The following is a 22,304-nucleotide window of genomic DNA, read 5'->3' as shown; positions in this document are numbered from 1 at the left end:
TAACCTACATAAAATTAATGAACAAACAAACAAGCGCGTACACGCACGCACGCACGCACGCACGCACGCACGCACGCACGCACGCACGCACACACACACGAAATTAAGTCAACGTGCAGTGCCACCCTGTGGTGTTGATTGATTGATTGAAATTTTGATTTCACAGTATGCAGTATGGGTATACACTACATTTCAAACGAAAGTACAGGTCAATACAAAAACTGTTACTTTGTGGATGATCCATGGTTAAGCATTACACTTGTTTACAACAGGTCTTTAGAGACATTTAGAGATGTACAAATATACACTTCTATAAAGGAAGAACATGTATACAATATGGGGAGAAAGGGGAGCTCAGACTTAATTTACAGGGCCAGTTTTGCATTTTAGCCGTCCGTATAGGTGCTCTTTGAGAGCGGTTTTGAAGGAGTCAAGGGATTCACATGTCTTAATGGCTGTTGGTAGGGCGTTCCACATTTTGTTGGGCAGTGGCATAGGAGCGAAAGTACATTATGGGTATATCTTGGTGGTGTAGTGAATCTTGTGGACCAGACCCATTGCAAGATGCTGTACTCAACCCCAAGATGCTGTCGTCAACCCCAGCCTATCAAAATGGGCAGGGGTGAGGTGGATTCGAGTAGCCTGACAGTATTGCGACGGTAGGTCGCATTTACTATGAAAACCTGCATCTCGTCCGTCCGTCTGTCTGTCACCCACCCATGCCTCCATATATGGTCACGCCTCGTGACATCACGTCTCCATATATGGTCACGCCTCGTGACATCACGTCTCCATATATGGTCACGCCTCGTGACATCACGTCTCCATATATGGTCACGCCTCGTGACATCATGAAGACCCTTAGATCTCCATATTTATATGGTGCCTCGTGACACGTCACGCCACCATATATGGCCATCTTATTATTATTTTGAGACAGCTGGCTACTCCTCCATGGTGTGAAGTGTGAGACCATTTACCATGAAATGGTAAGAAGTTAGAACATAGTAGCAGAAACAAGTTGTTACCGGTATGTCAACTTAAGAAACAAAAAGGGGAAACGTCTCTCTACTCTAATAATGCTTATCATGCAGAAAAGGGGCGGAGAGGAGAGGGGGCGGCCCAATGTAAACAGGAACTTTTTTTTGACAACGCTAGCTGTCTTTTGGCCCGCATATCATGATTGGTTGACAATGGTGTACTGTATCGCAGCAACGGCAGATTCCAGAGCAGCAATTGGTCTATTAGAGTTAAATGGGTGGAGCCCAAACAAGTGAAGCGACACCATCTCATTCTCAACACAAGAAAAGTTAGTTGTTGGTGTATGTATGTATTTCTGTCAATTAGCCTGTTAGCCAGCAGTTGTTTCTTGTAGTTCATTCATCGTTCTCGTCCCCCCTGACAGTGCAACGGTTGGATTTGTAGGTAATTAACATTCCCGTGTTTAGTTGCAAAATAACTTTAGGTTTGCTAACTTAGTTGAATTGTTGTTATGAATAAGAAAAATGGCATATAGTAACGTAAAGCTAATTATTAGCCAAGCTGTGTTCATGGTAGCCCTGAAATATGACGTCTGTCTGTCATAAACATAATGCATGCATCTCGTGAAGTACGATGAGTCATGTTATGTGAATACCATGGTTCATGGCAGTGTAATGTTATCTGCAGTGTCCATAATGTCCTATGTACCTATTTCCCCTCACTGGAAATGTTCTTTTCCCTTTTTTCCTCCTTTATGATGAATTCTTGTTCTGTTCTTTGGCTATATAGAAGTGTATATTTGTACGTCTCTAAATGTTTTGATGAATAATAAGGTGGACCCTCTTGTAAACGAGTGTAATGCTTTATTGGGTCGTCCACTCACAGTTAACAGTCTTTGTATTGAGTTGTGCTTGAATTGTACTGTAATTCTGCAAACTGTTAAATATTTCAATCAATCTATTATACCAGACAGTGGGTTTTCAACCCTTTTCATATCAATTGCTCAATTATTTATTCAGCATTTGAGCCACGGACCACCATGTGATGACATTTAGCCTCTCAGACAGACCCCCAAATATATTTTGTTATTGTTGGATATTAGATATGTGTCCACATTTCCATGCTGTATTGATGTTGGTACCATTAGGAGAGATATCAGGCAAATGTTGATCAAAATAACAATTATTCTACATTCTCTAATTGTGTAGACTTCTTGAAAAATTAAGTAATGCAGATGTTTAACAATAATTTAACACTTGAGACTGAGTGTAAAATGTAACCAATTTTATAGAGTTTTTCATAGAGTTAAAGGTCTATACTATAGTAAAGGGTCCATTTGGTTACCAACTCTCCATTTAGCTGGGGACCACCTGGAACCCCCTCACCACTGGTTGGTTCCCTGGACCACTGGTTTGAAAACCACATGTCTTGCCAAGAAGTTCACTCTGCAGTGTAGTTCCTTCCTAGTTCACTCTGCAGTATACTGTAGTTCCTTCCTAATCCGTATCGTTGGGGGGAAACTGTCCAATCCGCTCTTTTGGTGTTCAATCGCTGTCCTGTCCTCACTGTTCATATATACGGTGTAATGCAATTATTGGGAAAGGATCACATGATGGTGAACATACTTTTGCCATTTTGCACGCAGTTCGAAAGCTGAAAGAGGTTTTCATTATTACTTTTAGACTTTACAGCAGCATGGATTGCCAGGGAGAAGACGGGGATCTGTGCAGCTGGGCTACTTCAGTGAGTATATGTTATATAGCTACACACACACACACACACACAATTACAATTTTACAATTTACAATTTAGGCATTTAGCAGACGCTCTTAATCCAGAGCGATTTACATTAACGCCTAAATGCCTAAATTGTATATGTAGACTTAGATAGTATTTTAAACAGACTTATAGCTTGTTACGTAGACAGCTCTAGAATTGCACTTTATGTAGTCATAGCACTTTATAGTACACATGTATAATATATTATATAGTATAGTATGTATAGTTTACATAGATAATCCACTGTTACGTTCTTAGTTTACGCATGATTCATGATAACTACTTTTTATATATGTGGTGTATGCCATGCTTTTGTTATTGCTTAATGTAAATCGCTCTGGATTAAGAGCGTCTGCTAAATGCCTAAATTGTAAATTAAGCAATAACAAAAGCATGGCATACATCACATATATAAAAAGTAGTTCTCATGAATCATGCGAATCTATGTAAACTATACATACTATACTATATAATATATTATACATGTGTACTATAAAGTGCTATGACTATATAAAGTGCAATTCTAGAGCTGTCTACGTAACAAGCTATAAGTCTGTTTAATATACTATCTAAGTCTACATAATGTGCTATCTAAGGGGCTAGGCTAGGGCAAGTGCTACGGGCCATGGTGGAGTTTGAAGAGGTGGGTTTTCAGACTACTGCGGAAGATTGGGAGTGAGGCTGCAGTTCTGACTGTGATGGGAAGTGCATTCCATAGTTTTGGAGCCAGAAGGGAGAAGAGTTTGGGACGTGTGGACACACGCACACACACACACACACACACACACACACGCGCGCATACGCGCATAGTCGCACACTTGCATTTGTCTGTTTTTACCTTTAGTAATGACTTAAACCCATTTAGACCTGACGACGATTCTACAAATGCCTTAGTTCTAAATGCTGACAGTTTTCTGAAAGTGTTTCTATGTCAGTCGTTCTCAAACATTTTCATGTCAAGGACAGTAGGACCCCCAAGATTATATGTAATTGGCTTCCAACCCCATCTCAAAATATGTTGTTCCAAAGACCCCCCCAGAAGCAAAGATTTGAGTTAAAAATGTTCGCTCTGAAAGAATATATATTCTAAATTTGCGCCACATTTTTTCAAAAATCGCAGACCTACAAGCACCGAGTGCCGCACTATGAGCTTGTAGATCTGCTATTTTTCAATAGCTAAAGTATAACATAATGCTATAAACACTAAGAGGGGTTCCTGCCCAGAATGAGTTAATGTGTTATATCCCTTTTTATTTTTATGTAATCTTAATTCATTCCTAAACACGTGTTTTAATATTTGCATTTATGTCTGGCCACTGGTATGCATGCACGTATTCGAGCTAAATTCTGTATATACAGCGACATAACAGACACATTGATTGGTTTTTCAGGCAGCTGTGATCACTTTCGCTTCTCGATGATTTTAGCCAGTCACAGATGGGCACATCTTTCGTTTCTGATATCTTACTAATTAAGATTACTAATTACAATTATGTTGCTGTAATGTTAATAGAACTAACTAGAGTTCCTTATTGATTTGTCTTCTTTAGATGTTGGCGAACAGCAGGAGTGACATCAAAGCACGAGTGTTACAGTTTGTGGAGGAGAGAATGCAGACAACCATGGTATGAGTTGAACTAATCTACCGTGACTGCTGCCAATTACTGCTGTCTGCAATTTGCTACAAATTTTCCCCAAGGCTCACATGTTTTTATTTTATTTCAAATGTATTATTTTGTTTTGTAATAAATGCAGTCCACATTTATGCACACATACTGAGAACACTTGTAACAAAAATGCATAGTATTTATATTTGAGGAGAAAACCCAGTTCCCAGGAATTGTTTGACTATAATATCTAGACCACATGATACGAAATGTGAAATAGCAAGCCATGCTGCGTTTTCATTGCCTGCTGTTGTTATTGCACGGATTCGTGTGTTCAGGTTTCAGTACCCAGCATTGGGCCGGGTTATTGCATGGGTGAATAGAATATCCTTCTTTGGGTTATTGCGTGGCCGTGGTGTAATAATTATGGATCTCTCTACCTCCCGCTGCCTCTCCATCTCCCTCTCTCAGCTTGTTTGAGGTTTTTGGTATCCAGGAAAACGCATAATATGGTGTTGTGTGTTTTGATGATGATGACAGGCTATCATTTGATTTCTATGGCATAGGCAGCTCCCAGCAGGATCCGCCGGGAGAATCTAGATGCAGCTGCGCTACATGAAACTAATTAATTAGAGCGACAGAGAGAGTGTGTGTGTGTACGTGTGTGTGCATGTGTGCGTCAATTTAACAAAGGTGCAGACGATTAGAAATCAGCAGAGAGTGATCGACATTTGCGCTACTCTATGCCGAATTGAAGTGGACTCTGTTCCCTGGAAGTAAAAACTTCTGGGTTTCCGAGGTTAATCAAATGAAGCTATGAGAATCTGACCCAGAACAGGAAACGGTGAATGCCACGTTCTGGAAAAGGGAACTGCACTCATGCACAGAGCCTATGTCCATATTTGGGCACAGACGGACTCCAAGGCTGATCTTTAAAGTAGATTGGGAAACATTTAGCCGAGCCACGCATACCCAACGTTCTCCTCCTGTTACGTAGCCGCGGGAGACTGATTGTTATCTTCTCAAACGATTAGATATGATCCCACCCAAATGTGGTAATTCACCCATGTAATCCTTGACACAACATATATTATAAAGTGATACAGAAAGATTCAATATTTTGCAGCGACGAAGAAGGAAGCAAGCTTCTAAGCATTTAATTATTGTTTCACACAGAAGCCATTTTGGTCTTAAAGTCACACGTAAGACCAAAAATCAGACCCGTTTGAACTGAGTGGTGCTGTTGGTTGTCGGACTATTGGCTGTCGGAACTATTGGTTGTCGGACTATTGGAGTAGTGGGACTATAGGCTGTCGGAACTATTGGTTGTCGGACTATTGGAGTAGTTTGACTATTGGCTGTCGGAACTATTGGTTGTCGTTGTCGGACTATTGGCTGTCGGACTATATTGGCTGTCGGACTATATTGGCTGTCTGAACTATTGGCAGTTGGAACTATTGGTTGTCGTTGTCGGACTATTGGCTGTCGGAACTATTGGCTGTTGGAATATTGTCTGTCGGACTATTGGCTATCGGACTATTGGTTGTCGGACTATTGGCTGTTGGACTATGTAGTCTGTACTGTACTGTACTGTACTGTACTGTACTGTACTGTACTGTACTGCCTCTCTTCATGCACGTGTGCATGTGCTACACCGTAGTCTCTACTGCACTGTACTGGTGGTAAAACTGCTGGTCTTACACTAAAAACCCATCTTCCCACCATGCACCTGCACCACAGTGTGAAGCTCAACAGCGCCACTTTGTCAGCTGCTGGTACTCTAAACATACATCCCTACATACAGACATACAAAGGGACACACATGATCCTTGGTGGCTGCACCGCTCAAACACGTAAGGTTAATCTAAGTCAAGAATGTGACCAAACTTCATTTAGAGTAGAGTAGACCATGTACCTTGCCTTCCTTGGAACAGACTTTGCTTTTTCCACCTCCGTCGTTGGCAATGTTGTATATTTTATTTTATTTTATTTTTTCAATGAAACTCTGGGGTTACAAGTATACTGATGTAGTGGGTTTGTGATGGGGAAGAGCCTTTGTGTATGTCTTTATTGTTTGTTGCTGTATTGTTTTGTTGTACGTTGTATGTTGTGCCCTGAGGACCCCCTTGAAAACGAGTTGCTGCAACTCAAGGGAGTATCCTCTAGTGGAATTTAAAATAACCCGTTTTTCTTCATCGCAGTTTATTTATTTTTGGTGAATGCGTCCCTCTTATGACCCATTTGAGAACTGGGAAAGCATTTGTGTCATCTTAAGTTGGCTATTCAAAAATAGCAGCCATACGAGCTCACGGCGCGTAACTTCATGCCGCTCTGCGAGCTTGTGCGTCTGCTATTTGTGAACATGGAGAAAGAAAAATCTTGAAAGTGTTGAGAATGTTTGAGAACTACTGATTTGGAAGAGTGTAAGTATTGTAATGTACACACACGCACGCACGCACGCACGCACACACACACACACACACACACACACACACACACACACACACACACACACACACACACACACAGAGATCTCTCATATCATGTTCCCCGCTGTGAGAACTGTATTTGCTCTTGAAATCTACTCCCAAGCAAGCCAGATTCTCTTCTTGGAATTGATCCATTTTAAACAAATTGGACACCTGCTTGCCACATGGGGTGCTCATTGTTTTTAAATTCTCTTACTTTGGCGAAAGGGCCTTTCTGTGCATGTTCTCCCTGTGTACCCTCACAAAAAACATGCAGTAATTCTGGTCTCTAAACTGCCTCCCCCTGGCCAGCCCCTTCCCTGATGGAGGAGAAAAGGAGCTGGTTGGAATAACGTGTTCCTTCCACACGCTACGTCCAACCAGGGAAACTCCCCCCTGTCAGGTGTAAAGGAGCGACTTGGACACTCATGCATGAAGGAAGCATGAGTTCAAGTCTGTTGCTCTCCCCAGGTTGGTGGAGGGTGTGTAGAGCCCAGGATCACATTAGATAATTGACACAGGGGGTGAAAAATGGGTTACAAAATCGTGGGATAAAAATTATGAAAAAGAAATATATATCTTACTTTTTTTTATGAAATTACTTTGATTATGTTGTTTCAAGTGGGGACCGCATGTAATTCAGACATTAGTCTGCTCCCGTGCTTGCGGTTATGGTTAGGTTAGGAGATGAGGTGGGTTGTGATTTGTCTGAACAATGTACTGCACCCGTTTCAAGTCTGTAAGGAACCATTGATTTCAAGCAGGTACCTTTGTGCTGTGAGTGTGCTTTGATTCAGCTTGCATCATTTTCATCATGTGTGTAAATATTCTCATTGCTCTGCCCTTGTCTGCCTCTATTAAATCATCCTATACAGCTCACTGGCGTACTGATTGGGGCTGCTGTCGCCGTGTCTCTGATTGGCATTGTGGTGCTTTTCCTGTACAGAAGATACAGTCTGACCAGTGAGTTATGTAATGGAATACTGGACAACTCACCCTGGTGCTTGTCCGTTTTGCCTCCCGGAATTTTTCCCCAGTGAGGGGGATAACTTTGTAATGTGCTATTGGCTGTTTGTATTCTTTTTGGAAAATATATATAAAAAGGTACTTCTATGGAAAGGCTATTTAATTTGACCCTATAAACAATTTAGTATAATTTAGTATATGTAAGGTTTTGCCCACTCAAATGGTACCTTCAATCAATCAATCAATCAATCTTTATTTGTCACATACATATTTATAAAAGTAGTATCTTTAAAATGCAGTGAAATGTAGTAGGTCAGCCCCACAGAAGTGAGCAGTAAAACAGGACAAGAGGACTCAACTCAACTTTATTTATATAGCACATTTTACATGACCAGGTCAACCAAAGTGCTGTACAGGTTCAGAAACAAAAACAATACAATATAGACAGGCATTTAAAACATGAAAACAAACAGGCATTTTAGAAGAAATTAAAGCAAGAATATACAATATAAGCAGGCAATACAAAGGAGCAAACAAAGCAAACTATTGCACTAGTGAAGGGGGCTATACTTCAACTGTCGTTAAAAGCCAGGGAGAAGAAGTGGGTTTTAAGCAGAGATTTAAAAGTTATGATGGACTGGGCAGCTCTAATATGAAAGGGCAAAGTGTTCCAGAGCCTGGGGGGCAGCCGCTGCGAAGGCTCGATCACCCTTGGATCTTTTGTTGGTCACTATCGCATCTAGTTTGAGCTGGTCGGCCGACCTCAAAGCCCTAAGTGGGTTGTAATTTGAGATAAGGTATGCAAGGGATGAGGGTGCTAACCCATTTCGGACTAAAAGCTAAAATAAAATCTACCATTTAAAGCACTTCCAACCCTAAAAAACAACACGAAAATAATAAATAACAACAATAATAATGTCCATAGAGGTATTTGTGTCATGTCCATGTGTAAATCCATAAAGGTATTATGTCATGTCCATGTGAAGGGAGGGGGGGGGGGGGGTCAGATAACCTAACCAGATTACCTTGTCAGATAATCCCCACATAGCCTACAACAACTTCTGTGAACTGACTTCACTGTAGTAGCCTTTTCATAAACTATATTTGTACTTAGGCTGTCTGCTGTCATAAAAGTTTATAGTTAGAGAAATCCAAAGTCCAGCCGTCTGCTGTCCAGCCTCTCCCACCCCTCACTGGGGAAAATGAGGATAAGGGGAAAACGGAAAAGTGGTGAGTTGTCCTGTTGCCATGTAATGTTCTTCCCGCACTACGTCATGCAGTCAGCGGAACACCTCGTCCACACTGCCAGCGCTGCGAGCCAACGATCAAATCTCATTAGCCCATTTTAGAAAAAAAGTGCAGATCTGTGGCTACGAGCTTGTAGATCTGCGTGTTTTTGTTTTTGCTTGTAGATCTGCTGCGACGTCGTCCAACCATCCTATATTTGCTTGCAGAGTCTCTATTTGAGCGAGGTTTCGCGGCACCAAACAAGTTTATTAGATCTTAATACGCTGCGATTTATCGGTTGTTTGATTGGTTCAAGTCGCAGCGCCGACGCTCCATTATCAGGACAGTTGTTTGTGCAACATCGCTGTCGGGAACGCTCGCTCCTGGCCTGTGCAGATGAGGTGTTCTGCAGGAAAATGTTGTATACGTTTCTGTTTAATTGGCAAGCTTCCTTCCTTAGATGACTCTGTTGTATTAGTCCACTTGCCAGAATGTTAACCCGGACATGTTGAGTACCCTAACGTTTTATGCTAGAAATGTTGAGTATGGATCCCCAGCATTTAGAAACTCAATCAATTGCAAGCATTAGTTTTGCATGAAAAACACTCCTTGGGCTAAATTCGGCCATAGCCACGGCTGTGGACGTTTTTAGCCGAAGGAGTGTTTGTCGTGCAGCAAAACTAATGCTTGCAATGAATTCAGAATCATGAAAACCCCCTAGTTTGACCCGTCGCATGCTACTTAAAACATAATGAAAATATAAAATGTTGCCTTATATAGGATGTTAACCAATTCAGGCCTGACGTCGAAATTAAAAAAAAATGTTTTCTAAATCATGACTATTTTCTGAAAGATTTGAGGCACATTTTAACGATTTTTCAAAAATAGCAGACCTACAAGTTGTAGCTTGTAGATCTGCTATTTTTCAATAGCTAAATTATAACTTAATGTATGTAACCACCAAAAGGGGTTCCCGCTCAAAATGGGTTAATGGTACCCCAGCTTATTAAGCTAATTATGAAAATTGCCCAACTTATGCAAGTTAGCATCCAGCAGTTTCTAAATGCTGGGGACCCATACTCAACATTCCTAGCATAAAACTTTAGGGTACTCAACACATGTCCGGGTTCACAATGGAGTTCTATGGGCTGGCAAGTAGACTATATACTGGTCAATCAAGGCTTTCTCTTGTGAATAAATGCCTTCCAAGCATGAAGCAGGATGTATCATTGGCGCTGACGCTTAACCCTGCCGGGGCTTATTTAGCTATTTTTTTACCTATTATGCAGTATTGTCATTTTTGTTGTTGTTTTACTTACTTTCTTCTGAGATTGGTTCATTTGAGGGCGACCTGTCGTTTCTCTCTAAGCTGCTTGAGAATGTGCCCTAAAGTTAGGTTGGTACAAAACGTTTTTTAACCCATTCTGGACGGGAACCCCTTTTGGTGTTTTAACTAAGCATTATGTTATACTTTAGCTATTGATTTTTTTTATAGCAGAAAAAATAGCAGATCTACAAGCTCATAGCGCGCCACCGAGTGGCGCGCTACGAGCTTGTAGGTCTGCTATTTTTGAAAAATCGTAAAAATGCGGCACAAATCTTTGACTATAATATTCTTTCAGAGCCAACGTTTTTTTTTATTTCGACGTCAGGCCTAGGTAGACCACACCAATGCAACTCAATGAGTTGCATTGGTGTGGTTTGGATCAGAATCAATGTAAGAAGTTTTAACTTGTGTTTTCTTTGTGTCAAGGTGTACGCCAGGCCGGTGAACCTCACTATCGCTTCAGGAAGAGTTTTAACTTGTGTTTTCTTTGTGTCAAGGTGTTCGCCAGGCCGGTGAACCTCACTATCGCTTCAGGAAGAGGGACAAAGTGCTCTTTTATGGGAGAAAGATAATGAGAAAGGTTCTTTTAATATTCACTCTTTTTTTTGATTGATTAATTGAAGAATACCGTATTAACAGTTTGCAAAAAAAAAGAAGAGTACAGTTTAATTACAAATGCAATGCTAAAATTGTGTATTGTGTAAAATGTGTATAACCCTGATTATGGTAGTATGCTACAAGTAGGTCGCAGTGGTGGAAAGTAACTAAGTACTTTTACTTAAGTACTGTACTGTACTAATTTTGAGGTATTTGTACTTTACTTGAATATTTCCAATTTCCAATACTTTTACTTCTACACTACATCTCAGAGCCAAAATTTGTACTTTTACATCACTACATTTATTTGAAAACTTTAGTTACTTTGGAGATTTTAGAAAACATTAACCACTTCAACCCTATACATTTCGGCTATTTGAAAATAGCCGATCTACAAGCTCACAATGCGTCGCATTTCCAGTAGTTCCACCACTGCTAGGTCGTAGGTCGGTGTTACAAGTAGTAGCATGTTGTCACTGGTGGAGTATTTCAAGACTAAAAATGCATGCATTTGTGTTATGTCATCCTTTATGCATAAAGCAAAAAGAGCACCACCAGGCGCTCTTTTTCTTTCCATCACTAGAGGGCAGAGTTTAATTAACATTTAATTGAAGGATTTATGGACTTGATAACACATTCATTCTTTTTTAACAACTTAAACCCACTTGGTCGACTTCCGGGGGCTCTATACCAGGTCCGCTACGCACCAAATATCCTAATCGAAAATAGCCTCTCTACAACAGTGTTGTTTTTGGTAGCAAATTTCTATTTTAGTTTTAGTCATAGTCTCTTGAATAGTTTTAATTTACTTTTAGTCACATTTTAGTCACCTGGAATGTTTTAGTGTTAGTCTAGTCGACTAAATGTGACCAGAGTTGACTGAGAGCCTGCCATCGCGCAAATTCCAGCTTCACCAGAGGAGAAAAACGTTTTTTCTTTTTTTTCATGTCTGAAATAAGTGTCAGAGCTGAAATCGACATGTAAATATGAAATAAATGGTTAAACATGTAGCTAGGTGTAATGTTATAGACCACAGAAGTGAAACTTTCAAGCCTGTTTTCTCAACTCGCTGTTTTCTGCAAGACATTACTCTATAAGCCATATCTCCAAAACTGGTGGGTCAAACTGAACAACCAATATGTCAATTTGAAGCTATGATTCCCAGCTTTCACATGACATGAAAAAAATGAAAATTCAAAAAAATGTGGTTTTTGTCAGTGAAAAACTTTTTTCGTCTTAGTTTTAGTCGACGAAAGCAAACAACACTGCTCTAAACAAGCTCACACCACGTCACAATGTGTATCCCCCACTACCCCATCATTGGGAATCTAGGGTTTCACATGGTTAAAACCCCATCTTGAATTGCTTCCGTCTATATTTCTAACTTGATTAATTTCCACTGCAACGTTTTTTTTTTTTTTTTTTGTCTGTATTGAAAACGGCAAAAAGTTTAACTTTCATTTTCCTGGTCCCCAGGTCCAGACCCTGTCATCTACGCCCTCCACCTCAGTCTCCAAAACACGCATACGGAAAAGAACCAAAGTTCTCAGCATAGCGCACAAGTATGACCTGTTTTTTCCTTCTTTTTTTTTTTTTTGACTTGTGAGTAATATGTACGTACATCAGGGACGTGCACACATAGACATCAAAGGGGGCTTCAGCCCCTGCCCTTTTACCCGTCTGTAGAACAACTGCCCTCTCCAGACCACGAATGTGAAAGAAATGCACATGCCACTCCTTTCCATGCCATATACCGGAAGGCAGCATTCAGCAGAATTGCTTTTTTTTAAACAGTATTTTGCATTGGAACAATTTGTTTAGAAATCCATGTCGTACAACCGCATCTCCACTAGCTAAAGAGTGCTGGGTTGCCCTGTGAAAATAGCTGATCTACAAGCTCTCAACGCGTCGCAGCGCGTTGCGTTGTGAGCTTGTAGATCTGCTATTTTCGCAACTTTCTTTTTTGTCCAAAAGTGCCCTCTTACGGGATTTCAGCCCCTGCCCCTCTAACACTCTCTGCACGTCCCTGGCGTATATCCGTGGACATCTTACTTACTTATTAATGACATTTGTGGATTTACTTTACGTTTGGTTAACAGAATCCTTAGAATTCCTAAGGACCCTCCCCACTTGTCTAACAGTTTGGTCTCCTGTCCAATAGAATCCTTAGAATTCGTAAGGACCCTCCCACCTTGCAGCCCAAGGAGCCGCCTCCCTCTCTATTGGAAGCTGACCTCACAGAGTTTGACGTGCAGAGTTCCAACTTGCCCTCCGAGGTTCTCTACATGCTCAAGAATGTCAGGTAACAGACTGGTTTGTGTGTTATTTGAAACTAAAGTTGTCAAATAATTGTAGTGAAGTAAAAGTACAAATTGTGGCTCTGAGATGTAGTGGAGTAGAAGTATTGGAAATTGGAAATACTCAAGTATACTCAAAATTGAACTTAAGTACAGTACTTAAGTAAAAGTACTTAGTTACTTTCCACCACTGCTTAACTTCTTGGATTGGGGGGGCTCTAGTAACCGGCAGACAGTAATGACTTGAATGAGGAGATTCGGATCTTCTACTGACAGCGTCCTATTTCTCTCGAGTCTTGGCTTCAATTTAGTACGATAGTTTCCATTGAACTCAATTATGTGTCGCAGGCTCAGCCATATATTGAGGTAAATTGGAGGTGTATTGTTAAACATCAATAATTCACCTTGTCAAAGTATAGCCGTTTCATCGTAAATGGTGCATTTATATAGCGCCTTCATCCATGGCGCTTACATAGATGCATTACATTCATACACCTTTACATAGATTGTGCATTACATTCACCCATTCACACACACATTCATACACCTTTACATATATTGTGCATTACATTCACCCATTCACACACACATTCATACAATGATGGCGGCCGAAACCATGCAAGGCAGTAAGGCACCAGCCAGCACATCAGGAGCAAGTAGGGGTTCAGTGTCTTGCTCAAGGACACTTCGACACTAACTCTGGGGGAGCCCACTGCAGGGTTCGAACCAACTGGCAACCTTGCGGTTACCATCCAGCCACTCTACCCCTGAGCCGCCGCCGCCCATCATCATCATCCGTAGCTTCCTAACCTACTGTAGTACGGGAATGTCCCTATAGGGACATCTCCCCGTAACAGTTTTCCTAAATGTGTATCCACTGTTTTGATTGGTTCATACCTTCAGGGTCCTGGGCCACTAATGTGTATCCACTGTTTTGATTGGTTCATACCTTCAGGGTCCTGGGCCACTTTGAGAAGCCTCTGTTCCTGGAGTTGTGTCGTCACATGATCGTCATCGAGCTACAGGAAGGCGAGGGGCTGTTCAGGCCCGGAGAAGATGACGACAGCATCTACGTTGTTCAGGATGGACGTCTGGAACTCTGCATCCATGAGAATGTAGGTACATATCGTTGTCGTCAGTGTTGTTTTCGCCGACTAAAACTAAGGCGAAAAATGTTCGTCGACTACCTTTTTCCACTGACGAAAAGTTCGAAAACTAAATGGAAACTACATGAAAACTAACCTATGATGACTAAAACTAAGACTAAATATACTGACAATTTCGTCAACGGCTAGTTTCAATAGATTTTGTACACATTTTGAACTTGTGAAATGGCACATTCTGCACAATGAGTACTTTTACTTTTAGTACTTTTAAATACATTTTGATGCTGATACTTGTGCTTTTACTCAAGTACATTTTCAATTCCGTACTTTTACTTGTAAGGAAGTAGTTCTAAATTGCAGTATTGGTACTTTTACTTAAGTAAAACAATTGAGTAGTTTTTCCACCACTGACTGTAATATGTAATAAGTGCTAGTATATTGTGCATTGCAGGACGGCACAGAGCCAGTGGTGAAGGATGTCCTCCCTGGGGACAGTGTCCACAGCCTTCTCAGTATTCTGGATATCATCACTGTGAGTTCCTTATCTTTCCTCCATCTGTCCTGTCTGACTGTCCTCGTCCCATTTTTGACCTATCCAGATTGGAATCAGATTGTCTTCGTCAAGCCTGAAGTCTTAGGCCTCACTCAGACCTTTGCAGCATTGCTGCATGCTTGTTGTATGAATGCTGTGAGTGTCATGGCCGCCCCAATGCATTTCCAATGGAAGTCACATGGTTTGAGGACTACATTTTGGACTACAAGCTGTTGTATGGCTTTCGGCTGTGTTTCGACTGCGCCCCTCCCCCTCATACAACACAAGTGTTGTGTCAGACCATGTGACTCCCATTGGAAATGCATTGGGGTAAGCTGTGTCACACCCTTTGTATACAGCAAGCATACAGCAATCTGTTGTAAAGGTCTGAGTGAGGCCTTATACTTAACCCATTCAGGCCTGACGTCGCAATTTAAAAAAAAAAGTTTTCTAAATCATGAATTTTCTGAAAGATTTGAGGCACATTTTAACGATTTTTCAAAAATAGCAGACCTACAAGCTCGTAGCGTGCCACTCGGTGGCGCGCTATGAGCTTGTAGATCTGCTATTTTTCAATAGCTAAATTATAACATAATGTATGTAACCACCAAAAGGGGTTCCCGCTCAAAATGGGTTAATATGCAATATAATACGTTGTGTCTTGTTTTATACATTTTCAATACAAATTTAGACATATTACTACAATTCTTGTAGTTTAGTTAATTTGATCGCAAAAGCCATGTCTTTAATTCAATGAACCAATCCATAAAACAACAGCTGGAGTTAGATTGGTTTATCAATTTATTAACTCTTTCCTTGAACACATTTCCAATTTCCACGCATTATATTATAATTGACAAGATACCGTGACTGCCGGGATTGTTTAAAACACTCCCATCGCCCAGGACGAAGTTCTTTGTCCTTTCTATTAGTAACGCCCGACGCCCAGGACGAAGTATTGTCCAAAAGACGAAGTTTATTGATATGAGAACGGATCGCATGGCTCCACAGCCTGGGAGCGCCTGCTGGGCAATCCTCGGTGACGCGCAGGAGTGAGACTGTGAGACGTCATCGAAAAACTCCCTCCTCTGTTTAGCTGATGAAAACGAAAATCTTAAAACGTCCATAACTCGCGATCTATATCATCGCGTCTTTTTATGAAAAAAGATCCTGTGTTAGACGGCGCTGCGCGGTCCAGTCGCTAGTCTCGATAGAATTATTCTTGTCTCCCGTTGTTGTCGATCGACTCTAGAGTGGTGTGGCTATTGTTAGCTGCTACACACACATCAACAACTTCCGCCGGTCCGTCCGGAAAAGGGGTCCGTGTTTATAATATAATAATCGAATGGGCGCTATAATGTAATGGATTAAATAACCCTGGGCAATTAAAGTGTTAATTAATTACCTTTTGGAGCATAACGCCGAAGTATTCGCACCTTTTGATCCATGAAAAGATCCGCTTGAAAATAGTCCCATGATTTGTTATTGAGCCGACACATAAAAGCCACTTCCGCGATCCGGGGTCACAGACAAAGAGAAAAGCGGGCTAAGATCATCTATACCCCCTCGTTCACTTTGCATTGGACTCAGTTTCCCAGAAGCCCTTGCAAGCCGGCGGTTGGTTGATTTCCAGGTTACGTCATCATAACCTGTCTGCCTCGTCACTAAAAAAATGGATTTTCATATTAACCGTCTAACAACAGCGAATTAACCCATTTTGGACTAAGGTCGATTAAAAAAAAAAGGCTTCTAAATCCTAACATTTTTCTGAAAACCTATGTTTCTATGTCAGTGGTGCTCAACTTTTTTCATGTCAAGGACCCCTAGAATTATCTCTATTGGGCCACGGACCCCCATCTCAAAATATGACCCCCCAGAAGCAAATATTTTAGTTATAAAAATAAATAAATAATAATGTTCGCTCTGAAATATATATTCAATGATTTGGGTTATTCAAAGTGTTAATGCCTGTCGTTCTCCTCTTGCCTGCCACACAGGGATATCCAGCGCCGTACAAGACGGTCTCGGCGCGGGCTGCTTCCCGCTCCACTATTTTGCGCTTGCCTGCATCGGCTTTCCAGTCGGTGTTTGAGAAATACCCAGAGACGCTTGTACGCGTTATTCAGGTAACGGGTCACTGTTGAGGGATTTTGTCTGTTTTCAGTGCAGCTCAAAAGGCTTCAGAACACACAGAGAAAACCCACTGCGTGTTCTGCATGTTCCCCAAAGTTCAGGTTGTGTGGGTGTAATTGAGGTCATAAAACCTAAAAAGAAAAAACGAAAACTAAATGAAAATTAATGTCATGAAACATTTAAACTATGAGAGTTAAATGTGTAAAAGTTTAGTGTAAAAGCCTCAGTTAATTTAACTCCGAGGATACAAATCATCTCAGTGTTAGTCTAACTCTCAGTCAGTCTGTCCTGAACAATCAAACAAAACAAATGTTTTCTTTAAAGCCATTTGATTGGCTGTTTTTAACCACACCACCTGCACCGAAAAGACATGATGAAAAGCATTTTGAAGCATTCTCGTCTTTGTGTGTGTGTCTGTGTGTTCCAGATAATCATGGTGCGCCTCCAGAGAGTCACCTTCCTGGCTTTACACAACTACCTGGGCCTGACAACCGAGCTCTTCAATCCGGTAGGCGGGAGGAGGGAATTACCTCAATGCACCCTTCTCTATCTCATCCTTATCTATCTCATTCACACACGCACACGCAATCGCACTCGCACTCTCACTCTGAATGGAATTCCCCCCCAAAAACTCAAAATGTTGAGACGGGTAGATGGATCTCCGTACATTCACAATCACATCCTTTTTTTTAAATTAATGCACACATACACAGACAAGCCATACACGGGCAAGCCAGAGGCGTATCTACAATAAGGCGAGGGCAGGCGTCCGCCTGTCCAAATCCGTTGTGGTAGAGGGCGACCCTCAATCACCCATTGGAATGTAAATGCATGCCTTTCAGCCTTTGTATCCTACTCGTCTGGCAGGTATATCTCTTTGAAAACCTTTAGTGCTACGATTGTGCGCGGGGAGACGACAATTAACACTTATCTTGCCTGCCCAAAACGTAATTCCTGGATACGCCACTGGGGCAAGCTAGTCAATTTCACACAACATTAAGCGTAGAATCATAACGCTGTCTCCATAACGAGTCGTAAAGCTCAGAATGAATTAACATGGAGAATAAATATATAGATTAGCTGTTCCCAAACCTTGTCATGCCAAGGATCCTCAAATAGCCATAGCCTCCCAATACAAATAATTTACAACGTCATCTCACCACCACATATAATATTAATACGTGGTCATATAGTCTGTGTTTTTATTGTGGTTATCTTAACTTCCAGGAGCGTCAGGCGGTGCCCTTGACAAACGTTAACAACGTGGTCGGAGAGACGGCCAGTCCAAGCAAGATAAACCGTCGGCCTCACTTTCAGGAAGACTCTTTTTCTGCTGGTATCACCGAGGTCCTCCCTGCTGAGACAGGTACTACTGCTGGTATCACCGAGGTCCTCCCCGCTGAGACAGGTGCTACACTACAACAGCAATGCACACAATAACAACACAAAGAACATGACATGTTACACATTCTCTCTTTGGCACACATACAGGTACATTATACATGGGGCCCTATTATGCGAGTCTTAAGTACCAGGTCTTATTCCTTAACTTAAGACCTGGAGGCGTGGTCAATGCCATTTGGCCACTCAGAATAGCCAAATGGCATTGATCACGCCTCAAGGTCTTAAGTTAAGGAATAAGAGCTGGTACTTAAGACACGCATAACAGGGCTTGGAAGTTGTAGACGTTGCCTTTAACACAATCAGTGCAGGGATTCATTCAAAATGGGAGCTCTGGGGTGCCGCTTTTACTCTGAAACCCACCCCCCGGAAACAATCCGGGAAAAAAACGGATAAATAGTTCGCTTTACTTTGCTAGCTTACATTGCTATCGTTTTAATTTATACGATATATGATCCAAAAAGCGTTCATATTTTGAACGAGAGGCGGATGAGGAGCAGAAATGAAGCGCTAGTATATCCATCAGATCAAAACCACGGAGAGCGCCCTGGATTAGGAGAGACGAGGCATTCTTTCTGCCGCGCTAACAGCTAAGTCAACGGGAAGCTAATATGGCCGAGAGTCTGAAAATTCAGACGTCCTACGGATGGAATGTGTTAACGTGAATCCAATCGTTCTGTTGTTGTGAGGAGGAGGACAATCTGACAACACTTCACTAGGGGTCCTTGAGGGACCTTATATGCTCCATCTCTGCGCCCGGCAGACAAGGTTCTAAATGCTCAACTATCCTCTTCCTCCTCCATCACAGGTGACAGAGCCAGAGTCACCATAGAGGAGCTTCAGTCCAGTCCTGTCACTCACAAAGTAAGACCTCCCCCCCCACCCCCACCCCACACACCCAACCCCGAGCCATACGTTCTGCCATCTGTGCTCTGTCTGAACCTAGCCTGGTTTTTCCAGCCTCATTAGGCCACGTTCCGTGATTTGTTTTGTCACTTTCAGTGATGTAAATAGGTTTTCAATGTAATGAGTCCCGGGATGCAGGGATGGTCTTTTAGATGAGTCCCAGGGACATTTTATGAGTCCCACTTCAACGACGTTAGGAGTCATATTTTGCCATTTTTACAAATTGCAGCATTTAACTCTCATTTCATTTTATATGGTTATAATGTGGTTATATTCATGTAGAAAACAGTCTAGTTTTAGTGGACTAAATATCATAAGACTTTAGTCGACAGTTGATTTAGTCGACTAAAATGCATTTTGGCGGGCCTTGATGCCGTCGTAATGACTTACACTTGCTGAAAATAGCCGATCTACAAGCTCACAACGTGTCGCATTTTGGCGCTGCACTGCGGCGACATGGGCACAAGGGCTACGCTTGCATGCGGGCCCTTTGTCTAAGACAAATTTCTTCCTCGGGAGACAAATAATAAAGAACCTTGATTGTGAGCTTGTAGATCTGCTATTTTCAGCATGCAACCAAGTGTAAAATGACTTAAACTGGATCTCTTGTCCACTAGTCCCTTCCTAACATTTTAGTCTAGTTTTTATTTGTTGACGAAATTGTCAATATATATTTAGTCTTAGCTTTAGTCATCATGGCTTTTAGTTTTCATTTAGTTTCGTTTTCGTCAGTGAAAAATGTAGTCGACGAGCATTTCTTTGTCATAGTTTTTAGTCGACGAAATCAACACTGGAGCCTTAAGTTGATCGGTGTCTCTCTCTCTCTCTCTACACTACACTAAAACAGACTAAACAAATTGTCAGTGATGTTACCCATGTTTGAAATGGCGAGTTTGTACTTCTGCCCTCTGGGGGAAGATACAAAGAACCAAAGTGGAAGTACATCAGATTTAAAAAAAAATCGTTTGTACCAGCATCAACTAAGATGTTGAACGAGGCTCTGAAACAGCAGTAACTGTGTGAGGCTAGATTATCCACATCATGTGTGCAATGGTGTAATGTTGTGTCTCCCTTTGTAATGTATTTTTGTTTGTCATTGATGTTTTATGTGTGGCTGTAGTTGGGGTCAAAGCCCAAGACAAATTTCCCCCGTGGACATTAAAGTTTACTTTGACCTCTCCGTCTTCCTCCACCAGTCCATTCTGAAGAAGAGCGTGACCATGCAGGACGCCCCCTCGGCCGTGTTCCACTATGACTACGCGGACGGCGGCGGTGGAGGGCGCTGCGGCGACACGGGCGTCCACCCCAGTAAGATCAGCGCCATCTTCCAGGCCGCCAAGAAAGACCTGATGGGCATCATCGAGTTGCAGGCGAGTGCCAAGAAGGGTCTAATGTTGGGGGTAACGGTGGCCAAATGCATATCATTCTGGGGGTCCTTGACATGAAATTGTTTGAGAACCACTGACATTATAGAAACATAGGGTTTTTCAGAAAACTGTCATGATTTAGAAGACATTTAGTATAATCTGTTCTCATGTCTAAATGGGTGAACGTCTCCCGTGCAGGATCCCAGTCTTCTGGAGGGCAGAGTGACTCTTCACCAGGTCAAAGCGGGGTCTGTGGTGGCTCGAGAAGGAGACCAGGTTAGTGACTCTTCACCAGGTCAAAGCAGAGTCTGTGGTGGCTCGAGAAGGAGACCAGGTTAGTGACTCTTCACCAGGTCAAAGCGGGGTCTGTGGTGGCTCGAGAAGGAGACCAGGTTAGTGACTCTTCACCAGGTCAAAGCGGGGTCTGTGGTGGCTCGAGAAGGAGACCAGGTTAGTGACTCTTCACCAGGTCAAAGCGGGGTCTGTGGTGGCTCGAGAAGGAGACCAGGTTAGTGACTCTTCACCAGGTCAAAGCGGGGTCTGTGGTGGCTCGAGAAGGAGACCAGGTTAGTGACTCTTCACCAGGTCAAAGCGGGGTCTGTGGTGGCTCGAGAAGGAGACCAGGTTAGTGACTCTTCACCAGGTCAAAGCGGGGTCTGTGGTGGCTCGAGAAGGAGACCAGGTTAGTGACTCTTCACCAGGTCAAAGCGGGGTCTGTGGTGGCTCGAGAAGGAGACCAGGTTAGTGACTCTTCACCAGGTCAAAGCGGGGTCTGTGGTGGCTCGAGAAGGAGACCAGGTTAGTGACTCTTCACCAGGTCAAAGCGGGGTCTGTGGTGGCTCGAGAAGGAGACCAGGTTAGTGACTCTTCACCAGGTCAAAGCGGGGTCTGTGGTGGCTCGAGAAGGAGACCAGGTTAGTGACTCTTCACCAGGTCAAAGCGGGGTCTGTGGTGGCTCGAGAAGGAGACCAGGTCAGAAAAGAACCCTACCGACACATAACTCTTTTATATTGTCTACAGTTCAGTGCTATAGTCATCGATTTTGCACCGTTGTGCTGAGGCTGTGATATTGTCTTTCTCTTAAAACACATTTTGTGCCCAAAACGTCTGTGGACGTCTTGGGTATTACCGCACGTGCATAGCCCAAGACGTCTGTGGACGTCTTTGAAAAAAAATAAATATATATATATATATATATATTTTTTATTATTATTAAAAAAAATCAAAACCATTTTTTTTTTTTTTTATATATACGTGGTGCCAAAGTTTGTGTTTTCGCCATTGAGAATGCATTTGGCGTTTAAATTAAATAACTCAGAAACTATAAAACATTTCAAAGTAAAAAGTTCCAGCATGTGTCTCCACAGTCAGCTGAATTATAAAAAATGTGAATGGATTTTCTAGGTGAAAGTGATTTTGGGCAGTTTTGCGTGGGCTCTCAATGTGTTAACACAATCAGCGCCGGGATTTCTTTCAAAATAGAAGCTCGGGGTGCCGGGAAGATATGGCCGCTTTTACTCTGTAAAGTAACAACGCGCATGCGTGAAAGAGCAAGGAGTATGGTGCAGAAGGAGAGGCCAACTCCACCAAAAAAGAAAAATTCAGAATAT

The 22,304-nt window shown here is 42.1% G+C and overlaps 1 protein-coding gene across 1 annotated transcript in view; it reads left to right on the top strand.

Moving 5' to 3' along the window:
* The first annotated feature begins 1,294 nt into the window (after positions 1-1,294).
* LOC306940146 (patatin-like phospholipase domain-containing protein 7) overlaps positions 1,295-22,304 on the top strand; it is an 85,219-nt gene continuing 64,209 nt past the window's right edge. The window contains exons 1-15 of the mRNA XM_079525148.1: positions 1,295-1,421; positions 2,664-2,724; positions 4,311-4,385; positions 7,711-7,798; positions 10,853-10,935; positions 12,429-12,514; positions 13,114-13,254; positions 14,205-14,364; positions 14,807-14,887; positions 16,885-17,013; positions 17,448-17,528; positions 18,248-18,398; positions 19,239-19,285; positions 20,524-20,697; positions 20,893-20,970. Coding sequence (XP_079381274.1) covers positions 2,677-2,724; positions 4,311-4,385; positions 7,711-7,798; positions 10,853-10,935; positions 12,429-12,514; positions 13,114-13,254; positions 14,205-14,364; positions 14,807-14,887; positions 16,885-17,013; positions 17,448-17,528; positions 18,248-18,398; positions 19,239-19,285; positions 20,524-20,697; positions 20,893-20,970 — 1,422 coding nt within the window. The 5' untranslated portion in view covers positions 1,295-1,421; positions 2,664-2,676. The remainder of the gene's footprint in view (positions 1,422-2,663; positions 2,725-4,310; positions 4,386-7,710; positions 7,799-10,852; positions 10,936-12,428; positions 12,515-13,113; positions 13,255-14,204; positions 14,365-14,806; positions 14,888-16,884; positions 17,014-17,447; positions 17,529-18,247; positions 18,399-19,238; positions 19,286-20,523; positions 20,698-20,892; positions 20,971-22,304) is intronic.

This window comes from Electrona antarctica (genome assembly GCF_951216825.1).
Source record: "Electrona antarctica genome assembly, chromosome: 16".
NCBI classification, from domain to species: domain Eukaryota; kingdom Metazoa; phylum Chordata; class Actinopteri; order Myctophiformes; family Myctophidae; genus Electrona; species Electrona antarctica.
The sequence above is the reverse complement of the archived record's forward strand: the minus strand, read 5'-3'. Positions and strand labels throughout refer to the sequence as shown.